This window comes from Lissotriton helveticus, chromosome 1_1 (assembly GCF_964261635.1).
Source record: "Lissotriton helveticus chromosome 1_1, aLisHel1.1, whole genome shotgun sequence".
NCBI lineage: Eukaryota > Metazoa > Chordata > Amphibia > Caudata > Salamandridae > Lissotriton > Lissotriton helveticus.
In genome coordinates this window covers 249089379-249113671 of record NC_136057.1, presented here as the reverse complement: position 1 = coordinate 249113671, position 24293 = coordinate 249089379, and the positions used below count along the sequence as shown (strand labels likewise).

Genomic DNA, 24293 nt, shown 5'->3' with positions numbered 1-24293 from the left:
TTCTAAAAACAGGTGCGACCGTGACGAGCTCAGCCCGTCATGAGGGCAGCTCCGCTTTGCCTCATGAGGCTCAGCTCGTCACCAGCATGGGGGCGCTGCACGCAGCCCCCCCCCCTCACAGTGGGGGGAAAACACCCCGCAGCGAAGGGGTTAATGAAGGGCACTGGAAAGCTTTACTATCACAAAGTCAACAGTAAATCAATACAATTCCTGAACATAATCACTGCCTTATATTTGATTGCAATCAGTGCGCATTGTTAGCACTGCCTTGTAAGCAGAACTTTAACTTCTATTGCAAAAATGTATTTTCTATAGAAAAACTATTTTTACCTGAAGTCCTTTATTCTTAACTACATAATTAAATATGTGTCTCTATGGACAGTCATTCAGCAGTCTAGTTAAGTACTTTACAAACAATTTTCAATAAATCTTCAGTGTTGGTAAAACAAGATTGTTGACATGCTAATTGCTCCGAAAGAAACCTGTAACATAAAGGTATATAGCAGATAATTGTAATATGTTCCTTTATTGCCATCTTAGAATTTGGTTGATATTTACAAACCACTCAACCTTTCAATCAATCAATCAGGTGTTTTTATAGCGTGGCTTATCACCTGAAAGATTATCCATGCGCTGTGCTGCGGGTCTTAGTCGAAGAGTCAGGTCTTGAGTCCCTACCTGAAATGGGTCAGTGGGAGTAAAGTGCGTAGGTGGAGGGATATCCAGGATTTGGCGGCGAGATGGGAGAAAGAATATCCTCGTGAGCGGCAGCAGCGGATGTGTGGTGTCTGTGCGAGGGCAAGATGAGCAGAGCTGAGGTTCCCGATGGTTGGTGGAAATTCAGGCAGTGGTTCGTGTAAGCGGGCCCTTGGTCGTGGAGGGCTTTGTAAGCGTGGGTCAGAAGCTTTTTTTTTTGTTTAAGAGTTTTATATAGCACGAACTAGACCCAAGACATCGGGTATCAGAGCGCCTCAGATGAGCACCAGTGTCATTACAGAAGGACACATTCATTTTGTTAGGCACAGGGAGATTAAGTGATTTGCCCAGAACCACAGGATGTTGAGCATCGTTGCAGAGACTCGAATCTGGTTCCCCAGATTCGAGGTTGACCGCTCTAGCCATAGGGCTACATCCTCTTCCCAAAAGCTTGAATTGGCATCTCTTCTGGACGGGGAGCCAGTGGATGTCCTTCATGATCTGGGTGATGTGGTTCCTCTTGGGTCGGTTGGGGATCAGTCTTGCTGCTGCGTTTTGGATAGTCTGGAGTCTTTTCATGAGTTCAGTGGTGGTGCCCGCATAGAATGTGTTGCCGTTGTCCAGCTGGCTGGTGAATAGGGCAAGCGTTACCGTTTTCCTGGTGCTGAAGGGGAGCCACTTGAAGACTTTGCGGGTATGCGGAGAGTGTGGAAACAGTCTGAGGAGACAGCATTGACCTGACGTTTCATGGAGAGTTTGCTGTCCAGGATAATGCCAAGGTTGTGGGCATGATCATTTGGCGCTGGGGCGTGTCTGAGTTCTGATTGTCACCAGAGTTCCTTGGTTTGGCTGGTGCTGGTCTCTATTCGGCAGTTAAGGCCTCTTTTTATTGTGGCTTTGAGCTGGTGGTGGTAGTTGATGAGGGCGAACTTGAAGGTGGCTTGGTCAGTGTGGTTCATGCTGGTGCGCCATTTTCTCACCAGTTAATAGCATCTGCGTTTCGATGTGCTGAGCTTCGGAAGGTGCCAATTGGTACATTTGGTTGATCTGTGCATTTAGCTGTTCTAGTGGGATTTACTCGGTTGGCAGTGCAGGTGATCCAGGCGTTCAAGTTGTTGGTGGTGTTGGGCTGTGTGATGCTGTGGGCGTGAAATCAAAGGTGCTCAGTGACCTTGGCCCAGCTGTGGAGCGGGACAGTGTGGCAGTTGGGGGTGATACAAGGGGATCCAGCGAGGGTGAAGTGTACGATGGAGTGGTCCAACTAGGTGAGTTTTGTGGAATGGCTGTATCTGATTCTATTGCTGGACGTGAATTTGGGGTCCAGTATGTGCCCTGCTATGTGCATAGGGTCTGTGACCAGTTGCTTGAGGCCAATGTTGTCCAATCATATCAGTGGGTCAGTGGAGTTGGTGTCGGTGGGGTCTTCAAGTTGGAAGTGGAGGTTCCCAGGAAGACATATTGTACAGATTCTATAGCAAGCTGGGTGATGAATTTGGCGATTGCGTCGCTGAGGCCGGTTTGCGGACCTGGTGGTTTGTAAGCGAGGGTACCTTTGATGGTGGTTTTGTTGTTTGGTGCGGAGCTTGAAGTTCATGTGTTTCATGATTGGCATGGTCTCGTCGCAGGATTGTGCAGGTGATCAATTTCTTGTGTACCATGGCAATGCCACCTGTGTTTCGTCTTGTAGCCGATCAATGTTGCGATGGCTATGTTAGGGGCCAATGCAGGGGTGATCCAGGTCTCCCTAATGAAGGTTACGTTGTGGATGAGGGAGGAGATAGTGTCCCAGACTTCGGTGGCGTGTATGCAGAGCTATCTGGCTTCGATCAGGATTCAGCTGAGTTGTTCCGGGTAGGTCTCGGCAGACAAGTTGGCGTGACTGTGGTTGCCACGGTGGTGGACAGTGCTGGGGTGGAGGTGTACCAGAAGTGGGCGCAGGTGAAAGGTCCCTTTGTGGTACGAGGCGATGCCAGGCAGCAGTTGTTGTTGAGTCCAGGGTTCAGGGCACAGAGATATGCGGTGGAGTATCTGTGGGAAAGCAGGGGGCCGGGTTCCTGGTGCTGGGCACGGTCCAGGCGTGGACAGGTTCAGACGGGCTTGCTTTTGGCCTCATGGTTCATGATGTCACCAGAATTGTTGAGGGCAATTCAGGACCATATGACACATTTACAGTTTTTCATTAGTTAATGTCCTATTGTTGTCCAGTGTTTGCATATTGTACTTCTAGCATATTGTATGATAAAATCTCATGGTGCAGAACAGTTGGTATTGGGTTACACCAGGGTGTAGCACCAAATTTAGCATCTGTCACAATGGAAGAGAAAGAACAAGTCACTGTGTTATTGTGCTTAATCTACTCTTGTATTCACCACACGTTTGTAGATGGTAAAAACTGAAGCTCACACTTTGTGCACAATCAGGACTTGGTCAATATGAAGTCTATAGAGAGCGGGGGATCTTCCTAGACTGCAAAGATATATCATGAGAGTTATCACGTTTCATTCTTACACTTGTTCTTGTTTTCAGGGAACCACAAGTTTCCAGGAGTGATCGATATGTCCGGTGGCACTGGTGGTCTGGTTGAGTACCGAGCGAGTCTTCTGGCTAGCCGTGGCTATGCCACTCTAGCGCTGGCATACTTCGGCTACGAGGACCTGCCCAAATCAGCAAAGGAGCTGGACCTGGAGTACTTCGAAGAAGCAGCTAATCTCCTGCTGGCCCACCCCAAGGTCTGGGCAACAGGGCCATTGATTGTATTTACCCAAAACTAACACTGTGAGGGAAGGAGAAGGACAGGCTTGTGGTGAAAGATTAGATAGAGGCAGAAGGCATGTAGAAGAATAACAGAGAAAAGTGAAAACAATGTGAGACAAGAGCGGGAGAGAAAATATACAAACAGGTGGGAAAGATAAGACAGACATGGAGGGGAGGATCAGAGAAAACAGAAAGGCGGTAAAAACAGAGCGAGGAAGGACAGAGAGAAGATGAAATGAGATTGACCAGGAAAGCAACTTAACAGAGACGGTATGGGAAAGTTGAGAGATAACAGAGAAGTAAAAACAGAAATGGAACAGGAGGGAATTTATTAAAAGTAGAGGATAAGTTGAAACGCAGAGGGGATAAATGCACCATGCAAACAATAAGGAACTAACTAACGAATAAAGAGAGTAAAGGACAAGAAGGATAACAAAACAAAGAGAATGGAATGGATTATTATACAGGTATAAAAAGGATATATTGAAAGGATAATGAATAAAGAAAAGGCAATAATTGTATCAGATTTCAAAATCAGAGAAAGGCTATATGAGTGAGACAAGACAGTACACCAGGAAATTACAGACAAAAACAGTAGTGTAAAGGCCTCTGTAGCTGGTACATCACAATAAAAGGGAGTAATTCAGGCTGCTTACTTGTGCAGAAGAGAGGAACAAGGGAAATAAAGTGATAGTAGAGAAAGTAAATGGAGAAAAACATATCAAAATGTCAAGGATAGAAATGGCAGAGTAAAACACAGAGAAGAAGGGAAATTACTCAGAGACGACTGATTCTAAACTGAAAGAATGATAGAAAACAGTATAAGAAAGAAAATGAAGATAATAGTAAAATACGTGATTAGCGATAAACAACAAATAAACAGAAGACAGATAGAGGAGCGAGAAACAGAAGGGAAATAGAGATGGAGGGATACATAGAACAGTACATAATAAAAAAAGAACACCATTGGAAAGACAATAAAAAAGTAGCACAAAAACAGCATAGAGCACAAGAAGACAGATAGCTCAATGAAGGGGAAGAGGAGCAGAAACAGTTGGGGAGCCGAATGGAACATTCGCAGGGTGAAGAAGAAATAAGAAGAACAAGGAAAGAAATGAAAGGTGGAGAGGAAAGTAAGCAAGACGAATGTTTGATTAAAGATAGCATAAGAGACAGATTGCAGAGAAAGAAAAAGAGGGGAAAAAAAAAGAAAAATGGCAACCCGCAGGCAAAAACAGGAGAAGAACTGATAAAGACAAGTGGGAACAGAAGGAGGAGCGAGAGTGAGCAAGTGAGAAAAATAGGGGGAAATCAAGGATAGAGAAGAGATAAGAGACTGCCAGTAAGGAAAGGTGAATTAAAAACAACATAGATACTACAAAAAAATACAGGAGAGAAAACAACTGGTAATGTAGGTAGTAAAAGACAGAGAAGAGAGAGAACAAAAGTGTAAGAGAGAAAACGAGAGACAGAGAAAGGGAGAGGGAGAGAAAGTGAGGGAGCTAATGAAACAGAATAAAACAGGAGAGAAGAAAGGAAAACAGGAAAGATAATTAAAGATGCAAAGGTGAGAACACAGAACTTGAGAGCATGTGTGACAAAAAGTGAGAGCCCGAGAAGTAGTAAAAAAAGAGCATAAAACAAAGTGTGAGCGAGACATGACAAGGGACAAGAAAGAGCTAGGAAAGAAAAGAGAATTGAAAAACAAAGCTAATACTGAATAGAAAGAATGACAATGGCAGAGGAAAACAACAGATGCATCTAGGTAGGGAAATACAGGGGGGTGCTGAGGGAGGAAGAGAGAGTAAGAGAGGAATGATAGGCTACAAATAAAAGACAATCAAGAAATGGAGAGTGCAAGGAAAGGAAAGAAAGAAATAAGGGAGGTACTACAATGAAAGACAGAAGAGAATTCAACAGGGAAACTAGCAAAAAACAGCAGAAAACAATAATATGAAGAAAGAATCAGAGAGAGTGAAAAGACAACATAGACAGGTAAACAAAACACAGTTAGGAATGAGATACTGACTCAGTTACTTACAGGTAATCTTTATCACTCTGAATCATAGTTGTCGTCACCACAGTCCTTAATGATTTAGCTATTCCATAGCTCGTGCACAGTGTCTCACCCATACCATAAAATAAGTTTAACCCAGCCCTCAATATCTACAAAAAGTTGATTACCATGCAACCACATAGTTGGGGCTTACCCTTAACACTTCCTGTAATTGACAAGCGAACCAAAAGAAAAAGAGACAACAAATTCCACTCACCTATCATAGAAGGAGAAAGTAGGGAGGGAATGCAGGAATGTGTCGAGGAAGACTATGACTCAGAGTAATGAAGATTACCGGTAAGTACCCGAGTCATTATCTACCTTGTCCATCTTCCTTGACACAGTCCTTAGCAGTTCAGTGTTTTCAAAGCTAAAATAACAGAAAGAAATTGATGACCTGAGCCAATCGTTCGTGACACCAAGTGTTTATTGAAAACTGAAATCAGAACATTATGTGTGCACATATTATTCTACTGCAGAAAAGCCCATTCTCCCTCCCTTGAAGATATATCGCTCTCAGAGACATCAAGTTCAGTGTCTTCTGCCAGAGAGGCCAGCTAGGGAGATCTGGTGCCTCCCAGATGGTTCACACAGCCCAGTGCCACTTGATTGTCTGTTCTGGTTTGCACAGGACAGTCCTGGATCAGAGAGGAGAAGAACAGGTGTGCTCAGTAAATCACCAACATTTTCCTCTAATTGGATGATTGACTGACTTTTGGTGTGGTCCACAGGCCTTGGGCTGAACAGTTCCCAAAGTTTCTCCCCATCGGAGAATGCTAGATTTTGTACTCATTTGAGAAACTTTTGGAGAGACTGGAACTAGCAGGGTTCTCCAAAGTCAGTCATCGAGGGCCAGATTTTTAAGATAACTACTTTTATCTAAATGGGGATATGCTAAAAATCTGACATGGACCCCGCCCTCCAGGACTGACTTTGGGGAACCCTGGACTAGAGTGTCATAATCCTGTGAACTGGGATCCCACAGAGAATGAAGATGAGGCACTTGGTGATACAATTGGAGGTGAGCCCACGGAAATAGAAACGGGGAGGCTATCAATCATATTGCCCTGAACCGACAGCCACTCTATTGTTGGGACTTGCTGAAGAGGCATGAGGTGTGAGGCCCTGGATATCACTTTCTGTTGACGGGCCTTCCGGGTGGAAAACCCTCTAGACTTTGTATCCAACAGGGTGTTGTTGAAATGAAGTTATTGTGTAGGAAACAGGTGGGACTTCATTGGGTTCATAGGGAAACCATGGCATTCAAGGCACTCACAGTCATATGAACAGCTTGCTGAGCCTAAAAAAAGCATAGGTTAGCTAGTCAGACCCAAGGAATAAAGGTTTTCAACCAAGGGTACAAGAGTCTTAGTGATTACCTACGACACTGAAGAGAGCCTGAAAGGAAGAACACTGATTTGCAAATGATGACACAATGCAAACAATGAAGGACATTTTCTGAGAAGAAGGATGAATCGGGATGTGCAAATACGCGTCCATCAGATTTAGAGAGGCCAAAAACATGCCAGGAGAAACAAGTGGCAAGATATGCTGCAAAAAGGGAAATAAAGGTTCACTTGCTTCAAATAGAGCACTGGGCGGACTTGCCTGAATTATTCTATTCTATAAACATCAGAGAACAGTATCCTGACCCAATTATTCTTTTGGAACTAAAAAAATATCTCCCTGTGCAAGAAGGTCTCTGATCCCTTTCTGTAAGGCCTTCAATTTGTCCAGGAGCTGGGGTTTGGATGAAGAAATTGATTGAAGGGGTTAGGAATTCGATTATGTAGCCCTCTCTTATCAACTGAAACATCTTTTTCCAACACTGAGGAAAATGCCCACATCCTTTCACCCACAGTGCTTGGATAGTCGTGATTTTGGGATTGTTGAAGGAGCAATTGGAGGCTGCAGCTGGGATTTATGTCCGCAGCCCTCAAACGGCTGACATGCTCACTTAGCAGTTGAGGAATTTCCAAAAGCTCCAGGGAACCCGAACCCTCTTACTCTAGATGATGGCCTCACTGGCATTAGCAATTTGCGGTCCTCTGCTGACTTTTTCACCATGTCTTCCAGCTGAGAACCGAAGAACTTAGTGACCTGAAATGGAAGATAAGGCAGAAAAGCTTTTTGAGAATTGTCAGCCTTCCAAGTCTGCATCCAAATGTGGTATCTTGCGGGATGGCAGAAGTTGTAGCCGCTGCAGCAGCTGACAAGGAATCAAAGATCAAGTCTGAGAGGAAGTTAACATCCTACTCTATTATTGATCATTTAGACGTTCCATCACCTCAATCAATCGGCTCCTCCGCTAAGTCCTGGAAGTCATGCAACACGGTTTGTCCAACATAAGTTACATAAGCCCGGATCCTTAGCACACATTTTATGGCAGAACAGGCTCCTTTATTTGCCCCCTCTACTTTTTATCCACTTGTTCTGGAGGAGAAGCGTCCTCTGAAATGACGGAGCTGCTGAATATGCCAGACCCACAAACAGGGAGTCAACTGAAACTAAAGTAGGAAATTGGTCAGCAACATTTTGAAGAGGATACATTTTAGATAGAAAATATGGAAACCCAGGGGCATATTAGCAACAAAGTGGTGAAGAGAGGTGTTAGCCGCCTTGGCTTAACGCCTCTCTTTGCCACTTCGGAAACGCTAGGCTGCACCATATTACCAAGGATATGGTGCAGCCTAGCGTTTCCCCCTGCGATGGCAATACGTTTTACAACTTAACGCCAGCGCAGGCAAGGAAGGTTTGTTTATGTACAGGAAGGAGTTCCTTCCTGCACATAAACAAAGCTTAAATGCCATTTTGTAACTTACATGCGTGCTGCTTTATGCAGCACACATGTAAGTTACAAATTGGCATTTTTAAAAAGAGGTTTGTTTATGTACAGGAAGGGACACCTTCCTGTACATAAACAAGCCTTGGCATTTTGCTTTTTGCATGTGTGTTGCACAAGGCAGCACACATGGAAAAAGCAAACATTAGGAGAATTTTTTTTTTTTTTAATTGTTTTTATTGTGGCGAAGATAAGAAGAAGGCACAAAATATACAATCATCGACTCAGTTCTCATGTAAACAGTAGGAACAAGAAGTCCCAGAAGCAATACACAGCCGTGTATGGCCCACATCCCGGAGGCAGGGCGGCACAGGAGTAAACATACATATGAAGAGGGAGAAAGCGCAATTGTGCCTCAAAGAACAATAAAACAGTGTCAATGTCTACGCCATTTTTCTTGTGTTGCATTCCTACTCTACAAAACCACTTGAACTATAACGAACTACCCCATAGATGACATTTTAGTGCAGATCCGAACATAGAAGGAGAAATATACAAGGGCCAGCTAGGGCGCAGTCACTACAATGTTGTGTGGCCTACAGGGAATCTCATCCAATCCAAACATAGCTGTCAAGGAACAGTGGCGTGACTACCAGGGGGCGCTGCACCTGCTCAGACACCTCACTCTAGACCCCCTCCTCCCCCTCACCCTCACCAGACTCCGAGGACGCAGAGGAAAACAGCTCTGCGCTAGTGGCGTCTGAGTCATCCTCCCTCATCCCTTCCATACACATAGTTCTCCAGGCGAGTAAGTCATCCTGGAGTTTCTCGTCTCTGCGAGAGCGCTGCATGTGTGTCTCCTCCGCCAAGGTCCATTCCTTGACATCTCGCAGCCAATGAGGAAATTCAGGCGCCCTCTGACCCATCCAGGTAATGGCCACCCGTCTCCTTGCCAACACCAACAGAAGTTGCAGCAGTTTATAAGACAGACCTTTCTTTTTTGGCTTAGGCACTAATGCTAGCAGGCAGGGAAGTGGGTCCAGCTGCAATCTAAGAGGGGTGGTACGGGTAATGAATACCACCACCCTGCGCCAAAAATCCTGGACCAATGGACATTCCCACGCTAGGTGTAAGAACCCCGCCCTCGCCATCCCACACCTAGGGCAATTGTGACGTCTATCTGACGATATACGGTGGAGGGAGACAGGTGTCATGTAAGCATGGTGAACAAAATTAAAGTGTATAAGTTTAAAGCGGGCATTGCAAGACACTTTACGAGTCAACAATCCAATCCGCTTCCTCTGGGCCGGGTCCAATTCTATTCCCAGATCCGCCTCCCATGCCGCCCAGGCCGGCGCTAATAGGGGAGTCGAGTCTCGGCGCATGGCGGAGTAAAGGAGGGAGATCAGGCGCCTACCTCTCCCACACGACAAGATGACGTCCAGCGTATGAGTGAGCTGGGGTGCCTCTGGGAATGGGGGCCACGTCGTCCTGGCCACCTCCCTAAGACTTCCATAGTGTAGGTATTGGCCCTCCACAAGATTAAAGGAGTCCCTGGCCCTCTCAAAAGACACAAAGGAGTCATCTGGGTAGAGATCCGCCAGGGTCTCGCAGCCGCCCGAGCGCCATTCCCTAAAAGACATATTCTCCTCCAGTGCGAGCACCGGGGCCAGGATCCAAAGTGGGAGCTCCCTATGGAACGGCGCGCGTCGCAGTATCTTCTCAACGAAGCGCTGCCAAATGTTGGCCGTGTGCCTCACCACATAGGGCAGGGAATCGTCGGCGCCCCGACCCTGCATCAAGGCCTCCTGTAGGTCCTTTGCAGTAGCCACGCCTGCAAGTAGTGCCAGCTCCCAGTTCTCGTGGTCAGCAAACCACCGGGCGGCCGGGAGAAGCTGTGCCGCATAGTAGTACAAGTCAAACCTTGGGGCCTCGAGACCACCTTCGTCCCAGCACCTCGTTACCGTGTGCAGCGCGACCCTGCTTCGTCCACCCGCCCAGAGTAGGGAGGTGAGAAGCGATTTCAGGGTACGGAACACTCGGGGCGGCAACGGACACAGAGTATTCTGCAACACATAAAGGACTCTGGGGAGCATCACCATCTTGGCGACTGCCAGCCGCCCCATGAGGGAGAGGGGAAGTGTATTCCAGAAGGCAATGGATTTACCGAGGGCTGCGAGGATTTTGTCTATATTGTGCGCCAGGAGGGCGTCGTCAGAAGCCGCCACCTGAATACCCAAGTACCGAAACGCCACCCGTTCACATCTGAGGCCGGAATATTGGTGATCCACGTCTGGGACCGGGACAGCGTCCGTCAGAGGAAACACCAGAGACTTGTTGACATTCATACGCAGCCCAGAGGCCGCACCAAAATGGTCCAATAGCCTCATTAAGACGGGGAGGGCCTCCACCGGGGAAGTCAAGTAAAAGAGCGCATCATCCGCGTAAAGCGAGATAACATTCGTAGTATCCCCCACCACTATGCCCCAGTCCTGCAGGTCCCTACGGGCAACAACTGCGAGGGGCTCAATGGCAAGAGCGAATAAGAGGGGGGAGAGGGGGCACCCCTGTCGGGTACCTCTCCCCAATGACCATTCATCGGATCGGGCCGACCCCAGTCGCACCGAGGCTCGGGGCGCCTTGTAGAGTATCCGGATCCAGTTGCAAAATCCAGGGCTCAACCCCATTTTCAGGAGCACGTGGAAAAGATAATCCCAATGCACCGTATCAAAGGCTTTGGCCAGGTCAACAGAGACCAGCACGCAGGGACCCTCACGTCCTCGTACCTCATGCAGTATGTGGTTTAGGCGGCGCAGATTCATCGCCGTATTGCGGCCCGGTATGAAGCCGCACTGGTCGGGATGAACGAGGTGGGACATGTGCGGGGCCAGGCGATTGGCCAGCATTTTAGTAAGGATTTTTGCATCTGAGTTGATCAATGTGATAGGCCGATAAGCTGCGGGGTCCGTTTTTTCACCACCCGGCTTCAAGATCATACACACCTCACCCTGATTCATGGAAGGCGGGAGGTTGCCAGTACGCAGAGCCTCGTTATAGACTTGTAAGAGTGGGGGGGCCAGGATATCTCCAAAGGCCTGGTAAAACTCAGCCGGGTATCCATCTCCACCAGGTGTCCTGGCTCGGGGGAGGGCGGCTATCGCCGCGGTAATCTCACCCAGCGTCAGCTTGATATCGAGTTCCTTCGCGACAGTTTCCGGCAGGGTCTGTAGGTGGAGGCCCTCAAGATACGATTGGTAGGCGTCCGCCGATATGGACGGGTCAGTGGCATACACAATTTGCAGATGACTGCCAAGGACTGTAAGAACATCCGCCTCCGAGTGGACCATAGTGCCACTGGGGTTCCGTAGGGCCACGATTCGTTCAGGCGTGAACTCCCGATGAAGAATCCAGGCCAATAATCGGCCCGACTTGTCCCCTTCACGGTGTAGACGTTGCCTATATTGGCCTAGCGTAAATTTATCAAGTCGCGTTAATATGTCGTGGATGGATACCAGGGCAAGACCCTCCGCCTGTTGATCTAACGCATTCGGGTCAGGCTGGGATTGGGCGCGCAGGAGTGCATCCTCCGCGGTTCGCAAGTCAGAGAGCAACTGCTTCCTGACCCCATATGATAAGCCCATACACGCTCCACGTACGACTGCCTTAAGAGCCTCCCATCGGGTGGAGTAGGACAGGTCATTCCCCGTCCAATTGAGTTCCAAGTAGCCAGAGAGCGACGTTGCTACATGATCCCTGGCCACCTGATCCTGGAGCAGGTCAGGCGGCAGTTGCCACGTGCGTGGTCGCGATGTTCGATCAGGCCATTGCGCCACGCACGTAACCGGGGCATGATCCGACAGATATCGGGCTTGGTGTGTGACCGTCAATATGAGTGAGGAAGGAAGGTTAGCTGCGAGGACCCGGTCTAGCCGACTGTGTGTACCGTGTGTCGGAGTATAGCATGTGTAAAGCTTCTGTGTGGGGTGGCAAGTACGCCACACGTCCGTTGCCCCAAGATTGTGCATCACTTCTCGTAAGCGCGCCGTCATGCGGGGCTTAGTGCCCACTCTGGACGGGAGACGGTCCAGCTCATGGTGCAAGACGCAATTAAAGTCCCCGAACCAAAGGAGGGGCGCGTCTAAACCTGGAGCCACAACATCTTGCATCTGGGAAAAGAACGCCGGATCATCAATATTCGGGGCATATGTATTCAGAAGTAGGAGGTCTTTGTCATCTAATTTGATTCTCGCCAATATGTACCTGCCTTCAATATCCGCGTCAATATATTGAACAGCACAGGGTATCCCTGGGGCCACCCAAATAAGAACCCCCCTAGCATATGTAGAGTATGAGGAATGGAAAACCTGGCCCCTCCACTTTCTAGCTAGGCGTTGTGCGCCTTCATCATCCAGGTGCAAGCAATCGAAACCCCATGAGGACCCTGTGTCTCTTGGTGCATGTGCCCAAGCCACGCACATTCCATGTTAAAAACTTAAATCCCATGTCCAATGCGTACGCCCAAACGGGCTACAGTGGAGGCGCAATTCGGACCACCTCCAAGCGACCCATGTCACTTTTAACTCTAGGGATGCAGCTTTGAGGTCAAGCTTCCCACAAATCGGAACCAATACGCACATAATGTCAGTGTCATCCGTTTCACAATCCCAACCCCACCCCCCAACAACCCCAAAACATGAAACTTTTGCAAGAACACCCTCCTCCCCACCACCCACGAGCAATAGGATAGCAACAACCAAAAACGCCACCCCGCCCTTCCCCCGCCAGTGCCAGGACGTGCACAGCCACCCCATACCACACATCCCACACTCACTCACACAAAGCAATACAACCCCACCCACCCAACCACCCAGCTCCCCGAGAGACCAAGGTATCTGAGAAGAACACCCTGGCATCACCCCAGTCGCAACAGTAAGGTAAACACGACAATAGTGAATTCCACTTTAGACCCCCCATAGCACACATGACCCAAATTGAATCTCAAGGTACCGACCAGAGTTCGGAAGGTCCCGGTGACAATGTTGAACTGCTACAGGCCATAGGATCACAGGTGAGAGGAGCCCCGCTCACCCGAGAGTAAACACATAAAAGCGCCACAGTAGTTTAAACAAGGATCATTCCGACTCCTGCGCCGATGCGGCAGTCTCGGGGACCACCGGGGCCGTAGAAGCCGTGTCCAGCAGTACGTCCTGCAAAGTGTCCGGCACCAGGATGTCGCATGGGGCAGCCGCCCCCGACGGGCTCGAGCCAGCCCTCGTCGGCGAGGTATTCATGAGGATGGCTCCATCTGGACCCACCGTGGGCCGAGCCTCAGGGGAGCTCGGGGACCTGGAGCGACGATTTCTCCTACCACGACGCCGTCTCTGCGGCCTGGTACCCCAAGTGTCACGTGAGCCCCCTCGTTCTCCCGGGGGCAAGTCATCCCCTCTGATCTCCAGCCATTCCCAGACCTCCGCAGGCGTCTCAAAGAAATGTGCCCGGCCCTGGGCAAGCACCTTCAGCTTGGCTGGATACAGGAGCATGTACTGAAGCTGCATATCACGGAGTTTTTGTTTAACCCCCAAGTAGGATTTCCTCTGCTCCTGCACTTGTTGGGTATAATCCGGGTATATGGAGATGCGACAGTTCTCTATCATGTGGGGCCCCGTCTCCCTCGCCGCCTTGAGGATACAATCGCGGTCCTTGTAATTCAGAATTTTCGCAATGATGGCTCTAGGAGCCTCTCCCGGTCGCGGAGGGGGCACCAAGGCTCTGTGCGCCCGTTCCACAATGAAGACGTTGGACAATCCAGACACAGGCGCTCACGGATCCAGGTCTCTAGGAAGCGCTCAGGGTTCCCCGCCTCCAGTCGTTCCGGTACTCCCAGTACTCGTATGTTGCTCCGACGCGCCCGTCGCTCCGCATCCTCAGCGCGCCTTTCTAGTGCCCGGGTAGTAGAGGAGAGCTGGGCAAGTGACTTTTGTAGGGAAGCGACCTCCCCCTGCAGCTGAGTGATATTGCCTTCCCCATCCGAGACCTTGTCCGCGACGTTGCGAAGGTCCGTTCTCAGGAGGTTGACATCTATGGAGACTGTCTCAATCTGGTGTTCCAGGGCCGCATGGGAACCCTGAATAGCCTTTAGGAGTTCAGCTCTGGTCGGTTCCGGCGGATCCCCACCCCTGTCGTCAGGGCCCGTCTGCCGCGTGATCCTCTGCGGTTGATGGCGGGGGGTGGTGTATTGGACGATTGTATTGGGTTGGGAGGTCTTCGAACCCCGACCCGTGTGGCCCGTCATGGAGAGCAGCTCAGGTTTGTGTGATCCAAAGTGCGCACCCCCAGTCCAGCCGATCAAGGAGGGCCCCCCCCGAACCGGTCTAAGTCAGAGATGGCAGGCGCCCCCCGCGTCACACAGGCAACGCGATACCAGTGGGTCAAGGGGGCCGGGAGGCCAAACAACGCAGGGGCAGCACTCGTCCACCACCCGTCAATGGGGGTCAGGATATGGGATTCCACCTAGGGAGCAATGGGCAGTGGGAACACGGGCTGCAGCGTCACCTCACCCCCAGTACTCACTGTTGGCAGTCCACCAGGGGATCCCCCAGGCTCCGCAGATCTGGGCCGAGAGGAACAGGGGTGTTCTTCGCCTCCAACCGCCGCAAACTCCCCAGAGGCAGCTCGGCACAGGCCCCAAGATGGCGGGCGTGTGGGGGGGGTGGGGATCCGTCCAACAGTGGGCCCAGCGACGCTGTCCTAGAGTCCCCCCCGGAGGCAGCAGGGCAGCAAGGAGCCAAAGGAGTAGACAGGTTGGGGCTCGGCAGGGGGAGGGAAGCAGGCCCCCAGTCCGTGCAAGGATCCGCAATGGCGTCGGGTCCAGCCAGGCACTCAGTTGCTCAGGGGCTCCCGCAGTCACCAGGCGCCGCAAAGCAGGACAAGTGCAGATGGCACTCGCGGCCTCCCCCACCAGGTGTGCCGCCACTTCAGGTCCGGGACGCAGCACCCGGCAACGGTAGGAGAAAAAGGGGGGGGAGGGGGTCCAGAGCTCCGACTCAGGGCCGATGTTCAAGATGGACGGCGCCTCCGTCCAGGCTTCCTCCGCACCACGCAGCAGCAGGGTCGCAGAGCTGGCGCTCCCCAATCTTCCACTCACCGCGCGGGAGTCACAGGCAGATTCTCGGCGGGCACTAGGGGGCTCGTCCAGGTCAGGAGCCCCGGGTAGCGCACTCGTAGTCCGGCCTCACCATGCAGGCCCAGACCCCGGTGTAGCGTGATTCAGTACGACGACTCCGCCCTCAAGGAGCACCCATGTCGGCGTTTGCAGCGGAGCGCAGGTCGTGGGCCCGTTTTTCAGGCTCATGGGACCCAGCGGGGTCACAGCTCCACTCGACAAGCCTGTCCAGCGACCAGGGGAGCCCGGGCAGGATCAGTGATAGGATGATGCTGGTCTTCGGGACGGAGCTGGAGGAGCTCACGTCCTGCCGGCCATGCTGCTTGGCCACGCCCCCCAAAATTAGGAGAAATTAAGTATTTCTCCTCGTTTCGCCACCTTAAGAAGAGGTCTGACCTGTTTTAAAATTTGGCACTGCCCCTATTATCGCCAAGCTTGATAATAGGTGGCAGTGTCGAATTGAATGGGTCTTGTGGTGGAACGTCCACCGCAACACCCACTGCACGCCCCCTTTCACGATGAGTTTATCGTGAAAGGGGCCCTATTACCAAGGCAGCGTTAAGTCAATTAACGTGGCTTTAAGCCACGTTAATTGACTTAATGCTGCCTTGATAATAGGACGATGCAGATATTGCCGCGTTATAGGCACAAAAGTGCCGATAACGCAGTGATAAGGGGCTTGTTAATATGCCCCTTAGTTCGTTGCACATCTGACCATTCTCTAGTCAAAAGTCTCTAAATGGCCTTATGAATGGGAAGGGGCTCAGGATCCTTCTTTCTATATTTAAAAAGTATAGAAAGCCACTGCTTGCACAACTCTGAAGTTTTGGTATACAGGCTATCATCCCCTGAATGATGTGAAATCATGCATCTTTCTGCTGACGGATGGGGGGGGGGGAGGCTTCTTGATGACCACGCCATGGATCCAGAGCCTGAACATGTTGAAGTATCTTTGGTTAGGATTTACAGTGACCAACAAGGAAAAAATAGACAAATGAGGAGAACAGCATAGGCAAGAGAAATAACTAAAATTATTATGGGCAGCAGAGGAAGAGAACAAATAACTAAAACCGAGTGGTAACAGGAGAAAAACAAAAAAGAGAGAACAAATAAACAGGAGAGAGAAGGAAAATAAAAAAAATGATAGAAAGATAGGTGATAAAAATAATAGGGGAGAGAAGACCTGAAATATAAATAGAAAGTGTCAAAGAGAAAAAATGAGAGAGGCACATCAAGCAATTGACTCGGGTGGTGCATAGAAAATAGAGACAGATAATATGAAGATGATTGGGCGAAGAGAAAGAATATGTGACATTGCACAGACAAAGCTATGGGAAAAAGTATAAGATCTGGTTCCTGGGAGCCCAGGGGAGGTGAGTTTACTTGGCTACAAATGTAACAATTAGAGTAATTTACCACTGGTATCCTCAGATCACAATAATGCTGGACCTCAAACTGGGTAAAGAAGTACTCTCCTTCACACCGACTCTCCATGGATTGCAAGGAAGACCGGTCCAAAGCTTACTCTTGAAGTTGATGTTGGTTTGCGTTGCCATCTCCCATGTAACTTCTTATGATAAAAATCTGAGTCAGGCAAAGGACCGCTTTTCATTTGTTATGAAAGAAATTGCCAACTGGATGACTAAAAACGATCTCCAGTTGACTACTGGAAAAACAGATATTATGCTGTCGGCAAAGCCCAATAACTTTGGGCCTCTGATTGGTGGCCTTCTGAATTAGACATCCCTCCTACCCCTCAACTGGTAGTTAAGAATTTAGTGGTACACATTGATCATTCTCTCACTATGAAAGAGCAGGTTTTGTCGAATACTGCTCACTGCTTCCATACTATACATCTACCAAGGTGAGCCTTCTTCCCTCTCCCTTCACGGAAAACATCGGCTCAGACACTTTTCATCTCCTGTCTGGATTATGGTAATGCCTTATTGTCCTCTGCAAATAAGACATTGGTATCTAAGCTACAAGTTGTCGAAAACACAGCAGCCTTCCTTCCGGGACGGCTTTCTTACCCCCAACCCTCACCTTTATACTCCTTTCATTGGCTAGCAATTTGGAAAATAATTGTTTTAAATGTGCTGCCTAACCCATAGTTCTTTGATTGGAAATGGACCCAGGTACTTATCTTCAAGTCTCACTCACCAGCGTCCAGCGAGACTTCTAAGACCAAGTGACAAAGATGTCCCTCAGATCAAAAAGTCTCTCATGGGAGGCAGACCCTTCTCCTAACTAGTCCCTATTTTACGGAATAAACTGCCTTATTGCGTTCATACCTGCATTGATTATGCCAGATTACAGAAGACAGTACTGTTTTAAACGATTTCCTTCCTGCTGAGTCTCTGCTTTGCGCCTAGATACCCCTCCAGGGGGTGATTCACGAGCGCTAGAAATTAAACTAATAATATTGTAAGTATTCTCTTGAGTGTTTCTCCCCCTGCCAAACTCTCATTCTCCCCCATTATTTGTGTTACATTATCACGTGTGCACTTCTCCCCCTGCACCATTACCCTCCCTCGTGCACTGTCTGCTTTTCCCCTCCTCGACAGCTCTCTGTTGGTCTCCCCTACTCGCTCTTCCATTGCACCACCAGCACAACCACCATCTTTTTTTTGGGTGGGAGAGCCAAGTCGCAAGGTGCTGCTGGCTCCTCCACCTTAAAAAAGCACTAGACAAGTAGCTGTGCCTTAGTGAAGCCTACCTTCCTTTATAGATGTGCTCTCTTTCACTTAGCACAGTAGTACTAAAACAATACAATACAATAGTAGATGGGGTCCCTTCCAATGAGTGCAGCCACTACAGCCTATCATTGTTAATACTCTGGTCTCTCTCTGCCCCTTGAGGACTGTGTTACCCTGTACTTCTGTAGGGAAGGTGTTGGAATAGTAAATCTACTATTCCTTAGTATCTAGCGCCATCCAACGCAAGTCGTTGTAACGACTTGCATTGTGATGGCAGCGTCGTAATGGCAGCGCGGTGTAAATCCCGCGTTGTCATTGCTGTCTCCCGTACTTCTAACATCTAGGCAGTGCTGCTGTAACCCTCCCTAGGTCAGGACATGCCCTCTGACTGTTAGTGCAGGGTTGTTTCACTCTATAATTAGGCTAACATCTCTTTAGAACAAGGTATCACATTCTTAAATAAGGCTATCCGCCTATGCTCAAAGTCACTACCCTCCAATCTGTCAATCTTCCTTCCTGCACCATGTTGATGTTCCTCAGGGCCTCTGTACCTTTAGGCAAACTGTTTATTTTTACAGCATCCACCTCGTAGTGCATTGTGCCTTCTGTTTGGGATAGGGTCTCTTGCATTTAGTGCAGAGTGCCAGATTCCCCCCATAGTCAGGACTTCCATCCTTTATTGCAGATTGCCCTGCCTCCCCTGTATTCATCCCCCCTCCCTTGGTGCAGTCTGGCCTGGCATACACTATAATTACACCCTCTGGCCGGTAGAACACCCTGGCTTGGCCCTCACTATAATTAGGGCTTCAGCTTCTTAGTGCAGGCTGGACTGTCTCCCCACCATGTATGCCCTCTGCCCCCTTACTGCTGGCTAGCCTGGCTCCAATAATGGTCAGGGTCTCTGCCCATAAGTGCAGATAGCTCCACTATCCCTTATAGGTATGACTCTACCAACCACTAAAGGCGTGCCTGGACTAACTGTAGTTAGGGGTTCTTGCCCTTCAAGACACTCTGGAGTGTTGCTCCATTTGGCTAGAGCTTCCCTATAGTGCGGTCATATATCCCTTGGTATAAGCAGCCACGTCCATCGCAATAGGAAGGCTCTATTCTCTTTAGTGTAGAGAATCATCTATAGTTATGGATTCTGCCCTTTGGTACAGGCTCGTCTGGCTCACCCTATAGTGAGCTAGTGTGCCTCTTGGCGCCCCCACTTCCATGGATTCTGCTCCTTAGTGCAGCCACCCTCATTCCACTGTACTTGGGGCCTACCCTGTTGAGTGCATGTGGCCTGGCCTGCTCTTCAGTGAGGGTGTATGCCCCTCAGTGCCAGCTGCCCTGGCTGTTTAGCACAAAATTAAGCATTTTGGTTCAGGCTCTGCCTACAGTTTGGACCTCTGTCCATTCTTGCTGGCTGGCCTGACTTCCACTACAGTCAACCCCCACCCCCCATTTGTATAGGCAGTCCCAGCTCCTTATGGTTATGAAGTCAGCCCTTTATCCTAGGTGGCTTGGCTTGCGCTTTGTTTAGGGTCTGTGGCCTTAGTGCAGACAGGCCTGGTTACCCATATAGTCAGGGGGTCTGCCAATGTCTTTCGATTGCCAGGTTCCTATCTTCACCATCATGACTATATGCAATGTTATTAAAAGACATTAAGCGCTCAATAATTATTAACTTAGAGTATTCTACCCACAGTTTGTTTCAATGTAAAATGCAGCAAAACTCCTAGTTGAATGGTGCTGGAGAAAAAATTAAAATACAAAAATTAATTAATTTACTTGGGGACTCTGCACTTTAGGACAGCGGCTTGCCTACTTATAGCCATGACCTCTGCCCTTCAGTTCAAACACCCTGGCATTTCTGGAGTTAGGGCTTCTATCCCTTAGAGCAGCTGCTTGTCTCCATTTTAGCTTAGGATATTTACCTCTTCACATTCACTATGTGTCCCTCTTTCTTTGGGCTGATTGCCCTCCAACTATGAAAGTGCATTTAATTGTAGCACATAATTTGTGACTGTACAGGTTGTTATAAAAATGTATATATGGCTCTTTATTTAAAATTTGTCAGAAACTTGCTTTAATCTTTGAGTGCAAAGACTGCAGCAATACATGGAACATTAGATTAGGTTGGACAATTGTTTTGGCTGGTTATTCTAATAATTAGCCCCTACCTTATCATACAAATATGTATAAATGGGTTTCGGCTTAAGATTCCAGGCCTACCTTCCTGCCCTTCTTCAGTACAATACACTTACATGCAGGGATTCAAATAGTACAGTAACATAGGAATTAAAACCAGGATCCGTTTTATACATTGTGCCCTAGGGTGCATGTGCACCCGCTTTGTGTTCCCCTGGGGCACAATGGTATTACTGAAGGGGCCTTCAGAAACTAGTGCGACCCCATCTATAATACTGATAGTGCTGGCATTTATTTTGCGTCATCGCTAATAATGACAGGTTGTTCCCTCATTTATATAGGGGTGTGGCCCCATGCAAATGAGTGAATCTCTTTGCCTCTCCGTCAGTACCGTATTATAGACGTGGGTGCAGATGCAAACTGGTATTTGGGAGGTGCACAGTGTTACAGTGAGGATCAATGCAAGTGTTAGGCTTATAATAAGAGATAAGGTAAAGATGAGGGCAAAGTGTAGTATTAGGGTTGGGTGTAGAAGCTCTGCTGACGTGGTGCTGTTAGTATTGTGGTTAATTACATTTTATACACATTGGGCACCTGTAGACTTAGCCTTATGTATGACACCAGCCATTAGTCTCATACTGCCAAAGTCCAGACTCTTACATCCGTCAATAGTAGACTCTACCTATTGGTGCCAACTTACAATCATTTGTTTAGGGGCTCCATGACTTAGTGCAGACTGTTTTCTACCATAGTTATGGCCTTTGTTCCTTAGTACAGGCTGCGCCTCCTACTTAGAGCCTATATTCCACAGTCCAGGCTGTAGTGCGTTTACGTAATGGGCTCTGTACCAGTTCCAGTCTCTGACCCTTTGCAAACTGTCTCCATCTATGGAGAGGATCTATTTCTCTTAGTTCAGAATGTCTTCCAACATAGTTAGGAGCTATGTCTCCCTCTATAGCTAGTAAATATGCATCTTAGTGCAGACTGCCTCTCTCAATAGCTAGTGCATATGGCACTTGGTGCAGACTACCTCCCTCTATAGTTATGACCTGTGGCTCTTGGTGGAGACTGCCTCCATAGGTAGTACATAACCTCTTGAAGAAGACTGCCTCCCTATGTACATATGGTGCCTGGGGCATGCTGCCTCTCTCTATAGTCATGACCTATGCCTCTCTGTGCAGACTGACTCCCTCTATACCTATGACCTATGGCTCTTGGTGGAGACTGCCTCCATAGCTAGTACATAGGCCACTTGGAGAAGACGGCCTTCCTCTGTCTATATGGTGCATGCTGCCTCTCTCTATAGTCATGACCTATGACTCTCTGTGCAGACTGACTCCCTCTATAATAATATATATGCCTCATAGTGCAGATTGCCTCTCTCAATGGTTAGTATATACGCCTCTTGATGCAGAGTACCCCGGTCTGTAGCTTGTAAATATGTCCTTTGGTGCAGACTGTCTCTGAGTGAATGAGGCCCTCCATGTTGCTGCCTGATTCTCCTCCTAAATTCTTTTGGGACTCCTTAGGTCCAGCCCTGTCTGGGAGATCTGAATGACCCGGTAGGAACTTGTGAACGGCATGCACATGACACAAGGCAGGAGGCTTGTACGCCATTGGACTGAGGTAGTCCGGCTAAGCTAACGACAGACTAGTATCCAGACTATCTCTGTAGCCTTCTAAATACAAGGTGTCTTTTTGTAATTTCAGGTCAAGGGACCTGGAATTGGAGTCGTCGGCAGCTCCAAGGGGGCGGAGCTTGGACTGGCAATGGCAGCCTTTCTCAAGCAAGTGTCAGCGACTGTGTCCATCAATGGCATCCCCGCTCTCTATGGAACCGTGCTGCGTTATCGGGGGCGCTGCATGCAGGGTGCCCCTTACTATGTTGAGCGAACTCTTTTCAGCGACAGAGGGTCTCTAGACTCCACCGGCTTGTATGGAGCACACCGTGAAGAGGCACATGCTGGGGCAGTAATCCCCGTGGAAAAGGCCCAGGGTGGTATCCTCTTCGTGGCGGGAGAGGAGGACAAGAGTGCCAATAGTGCAGAATTTGCACTTGAGGCACTAGAAAGGATGAGGAAATATGGAAGAGAAGAAGGGAAACTGCTGTCCTACCCAGGCGCTGGGCACCTCTTTGAGCCCCCAGGATTACCCTTGTGCAGGGAGACCCTCATGGGCCGCAGCCCCTTTCCCTTACTCTGGGGAGGAGAGGAGCTGTCCCATGCCAGGGCGCAGGAGCATGCTTGGCAAGAGATTCAAAACTTCCTCCACAGCCACCTTGGACAATCAGCGGGCAGCAAGCTTTGATCGCCTAGACCCCCAGCGCCTGTGCTTTGAAATAAGTGAATCCCCAGACTCCTCCCATCCTATTATATTCTTCTGATATCATTGACCCAAGGCAAGTCCTGCCTGTCCGACTGTAGTGTAAAGCCCCACAAGGGTCTGCCCTACATCTATACTCTTCAGCATCTACCTCATCCACCCCTGAAGAACACCGATGTCCTTGCGCCCCTCTAGCCCTCCTGTGCTAATGACATACAGATGTACCTTTACATCAGCAATGAGCAAAACCAATGCTGGGCCCTAGAAAGTGCAGATTATTGAAAAATGTATAGACACAAGTTTCTCGACTATTTGCGGCTACGATCCAGAGCACGATCTGAAAACTCTTATTCAATCATTAGTGCTATCAAGAATCAACTACTGTAACTCTATCTTAACTGGTCTCTCAGAGACCTCCTCAATCACTCCTCTACAATCCGCAGCACATTTCATCTATAGGGACAAAAGGAATGAACACGTCACCAAGGATGTCTACTCTCCGTTGGCTGCCCATTGAAGCCAGGCTCATATACAAGACGCCTTGTATCAGTCACGAGGCGCTACACACATCCACCCCAGGTTACCTGGCAGCCAAACTTAAGCTATGGTGTGGAGGGGGCTATAGACCATCATGACATTTTTGAATTCCTACTGCTAGAACCCAAGACCATTAGAAAGGAACGACTCACAATGCGAACCTTTTCAGGAAGTTTGACCAGAATATGGAACCCGTGTACTTTACAACTGCGAAGGGTATCTTTAAATCGGCGAAGGGTGTCTTTAAATCGGACCTTAAATCCCTTCTCCTTTAAAGACATTTTAGATAACCCTTCCTCCTCACTTCTAACCTCCATGGTGAAATCTCAACAATGATAACAGCCCTGGGATCTAATGTGCTACTTCCTCATCCTGAACATGGCATCAATAGACAACCTGTTACTCAACTGTTATCACTGCTGCATTATATAGTATATTCCAATGTTAATGGCTTTGTCAATGCTCAAAAGTCTTCAGATAATGTTATTCTATGCAATGATCTGCTGTCATTCTCTAATGTATCAATATCTTCGGATTCTATCATTTTATACTTTATGAAACAAGCCTTGTATATAGTAAAACGCTCTATCACCTTTTCGTACTGTCCGTGCAATATAAAAATGTATAAATAAATAAAAAAGCAATAAATAAATGAACTTCCAATCTCCGAAACAATGAATCTCAACGACACACTCCAGTTCAGCCTGTGACCTCCAACTGAAGAAAGAGCCGCAGACGAGCTAGTCCGCTGCTCTCAGTCTTATCCGTCGTGTATCTTTGTAAAACAGAATAAGCAGCTTCCTGTAAAAAGAAGGGCTGATGAAGCACAGCATGGCCGTAAATAAAGTCCATCACCAATGTGCATTTTGCCCTTCAGATGAATTTGCCATTTAAAATAAAATAATAAAGTAGAAAAATGCCTCACTGCAATAGGTTTAGTTTTGTTGTCAGCCTGCAATCTGAGTGCATGCTGCAAACCCCATATGTGGCCTTAGGATGCCTTGTTTATTTATTGCACTGCTTTTATTGAGGTGTGGACCTCCTTCTGAGATAGTTGTGTGCGATCACAGTGACACACCATGTACACTGATGAGCTTATTAATGAGAGGCATTCGCTGCCGGAGCATTCTTATTTTTTGTGCTCCGGCAGCG

At 48.5% G+C, this 24293-nt stretch overlaps 1 protein-coding gene across 1 annotated transcript in view; it reads left to right on the top strand.

Moving 5' to 3' along the window:
* The window catches only part of LOC144790060 (acyl-coenzyme A amino acid N-acyltransferase 2-like), a 40487-nt gene extending 16683 nt beyond the window's left edge, over positions 1 to 23804 (top strand). The window contains exons 3-4 of the mRNA XM_078665355.1: positions 3223 to 3425; positions 21993 to 23804. Coding sequence (XP_078521481.1) covers positions 3223 to 3425; positions 21993 to 22589 — 800 coding nt within the window. The 3' untranslated portion in view covers positions 22590 to 23804. The remainder of the gene's footprint in view (positions 1 to 3222; positions 3426 to 21992) is intronic.
* Positions 23805 to 24293: the final 489 nt, after the last annotated feature.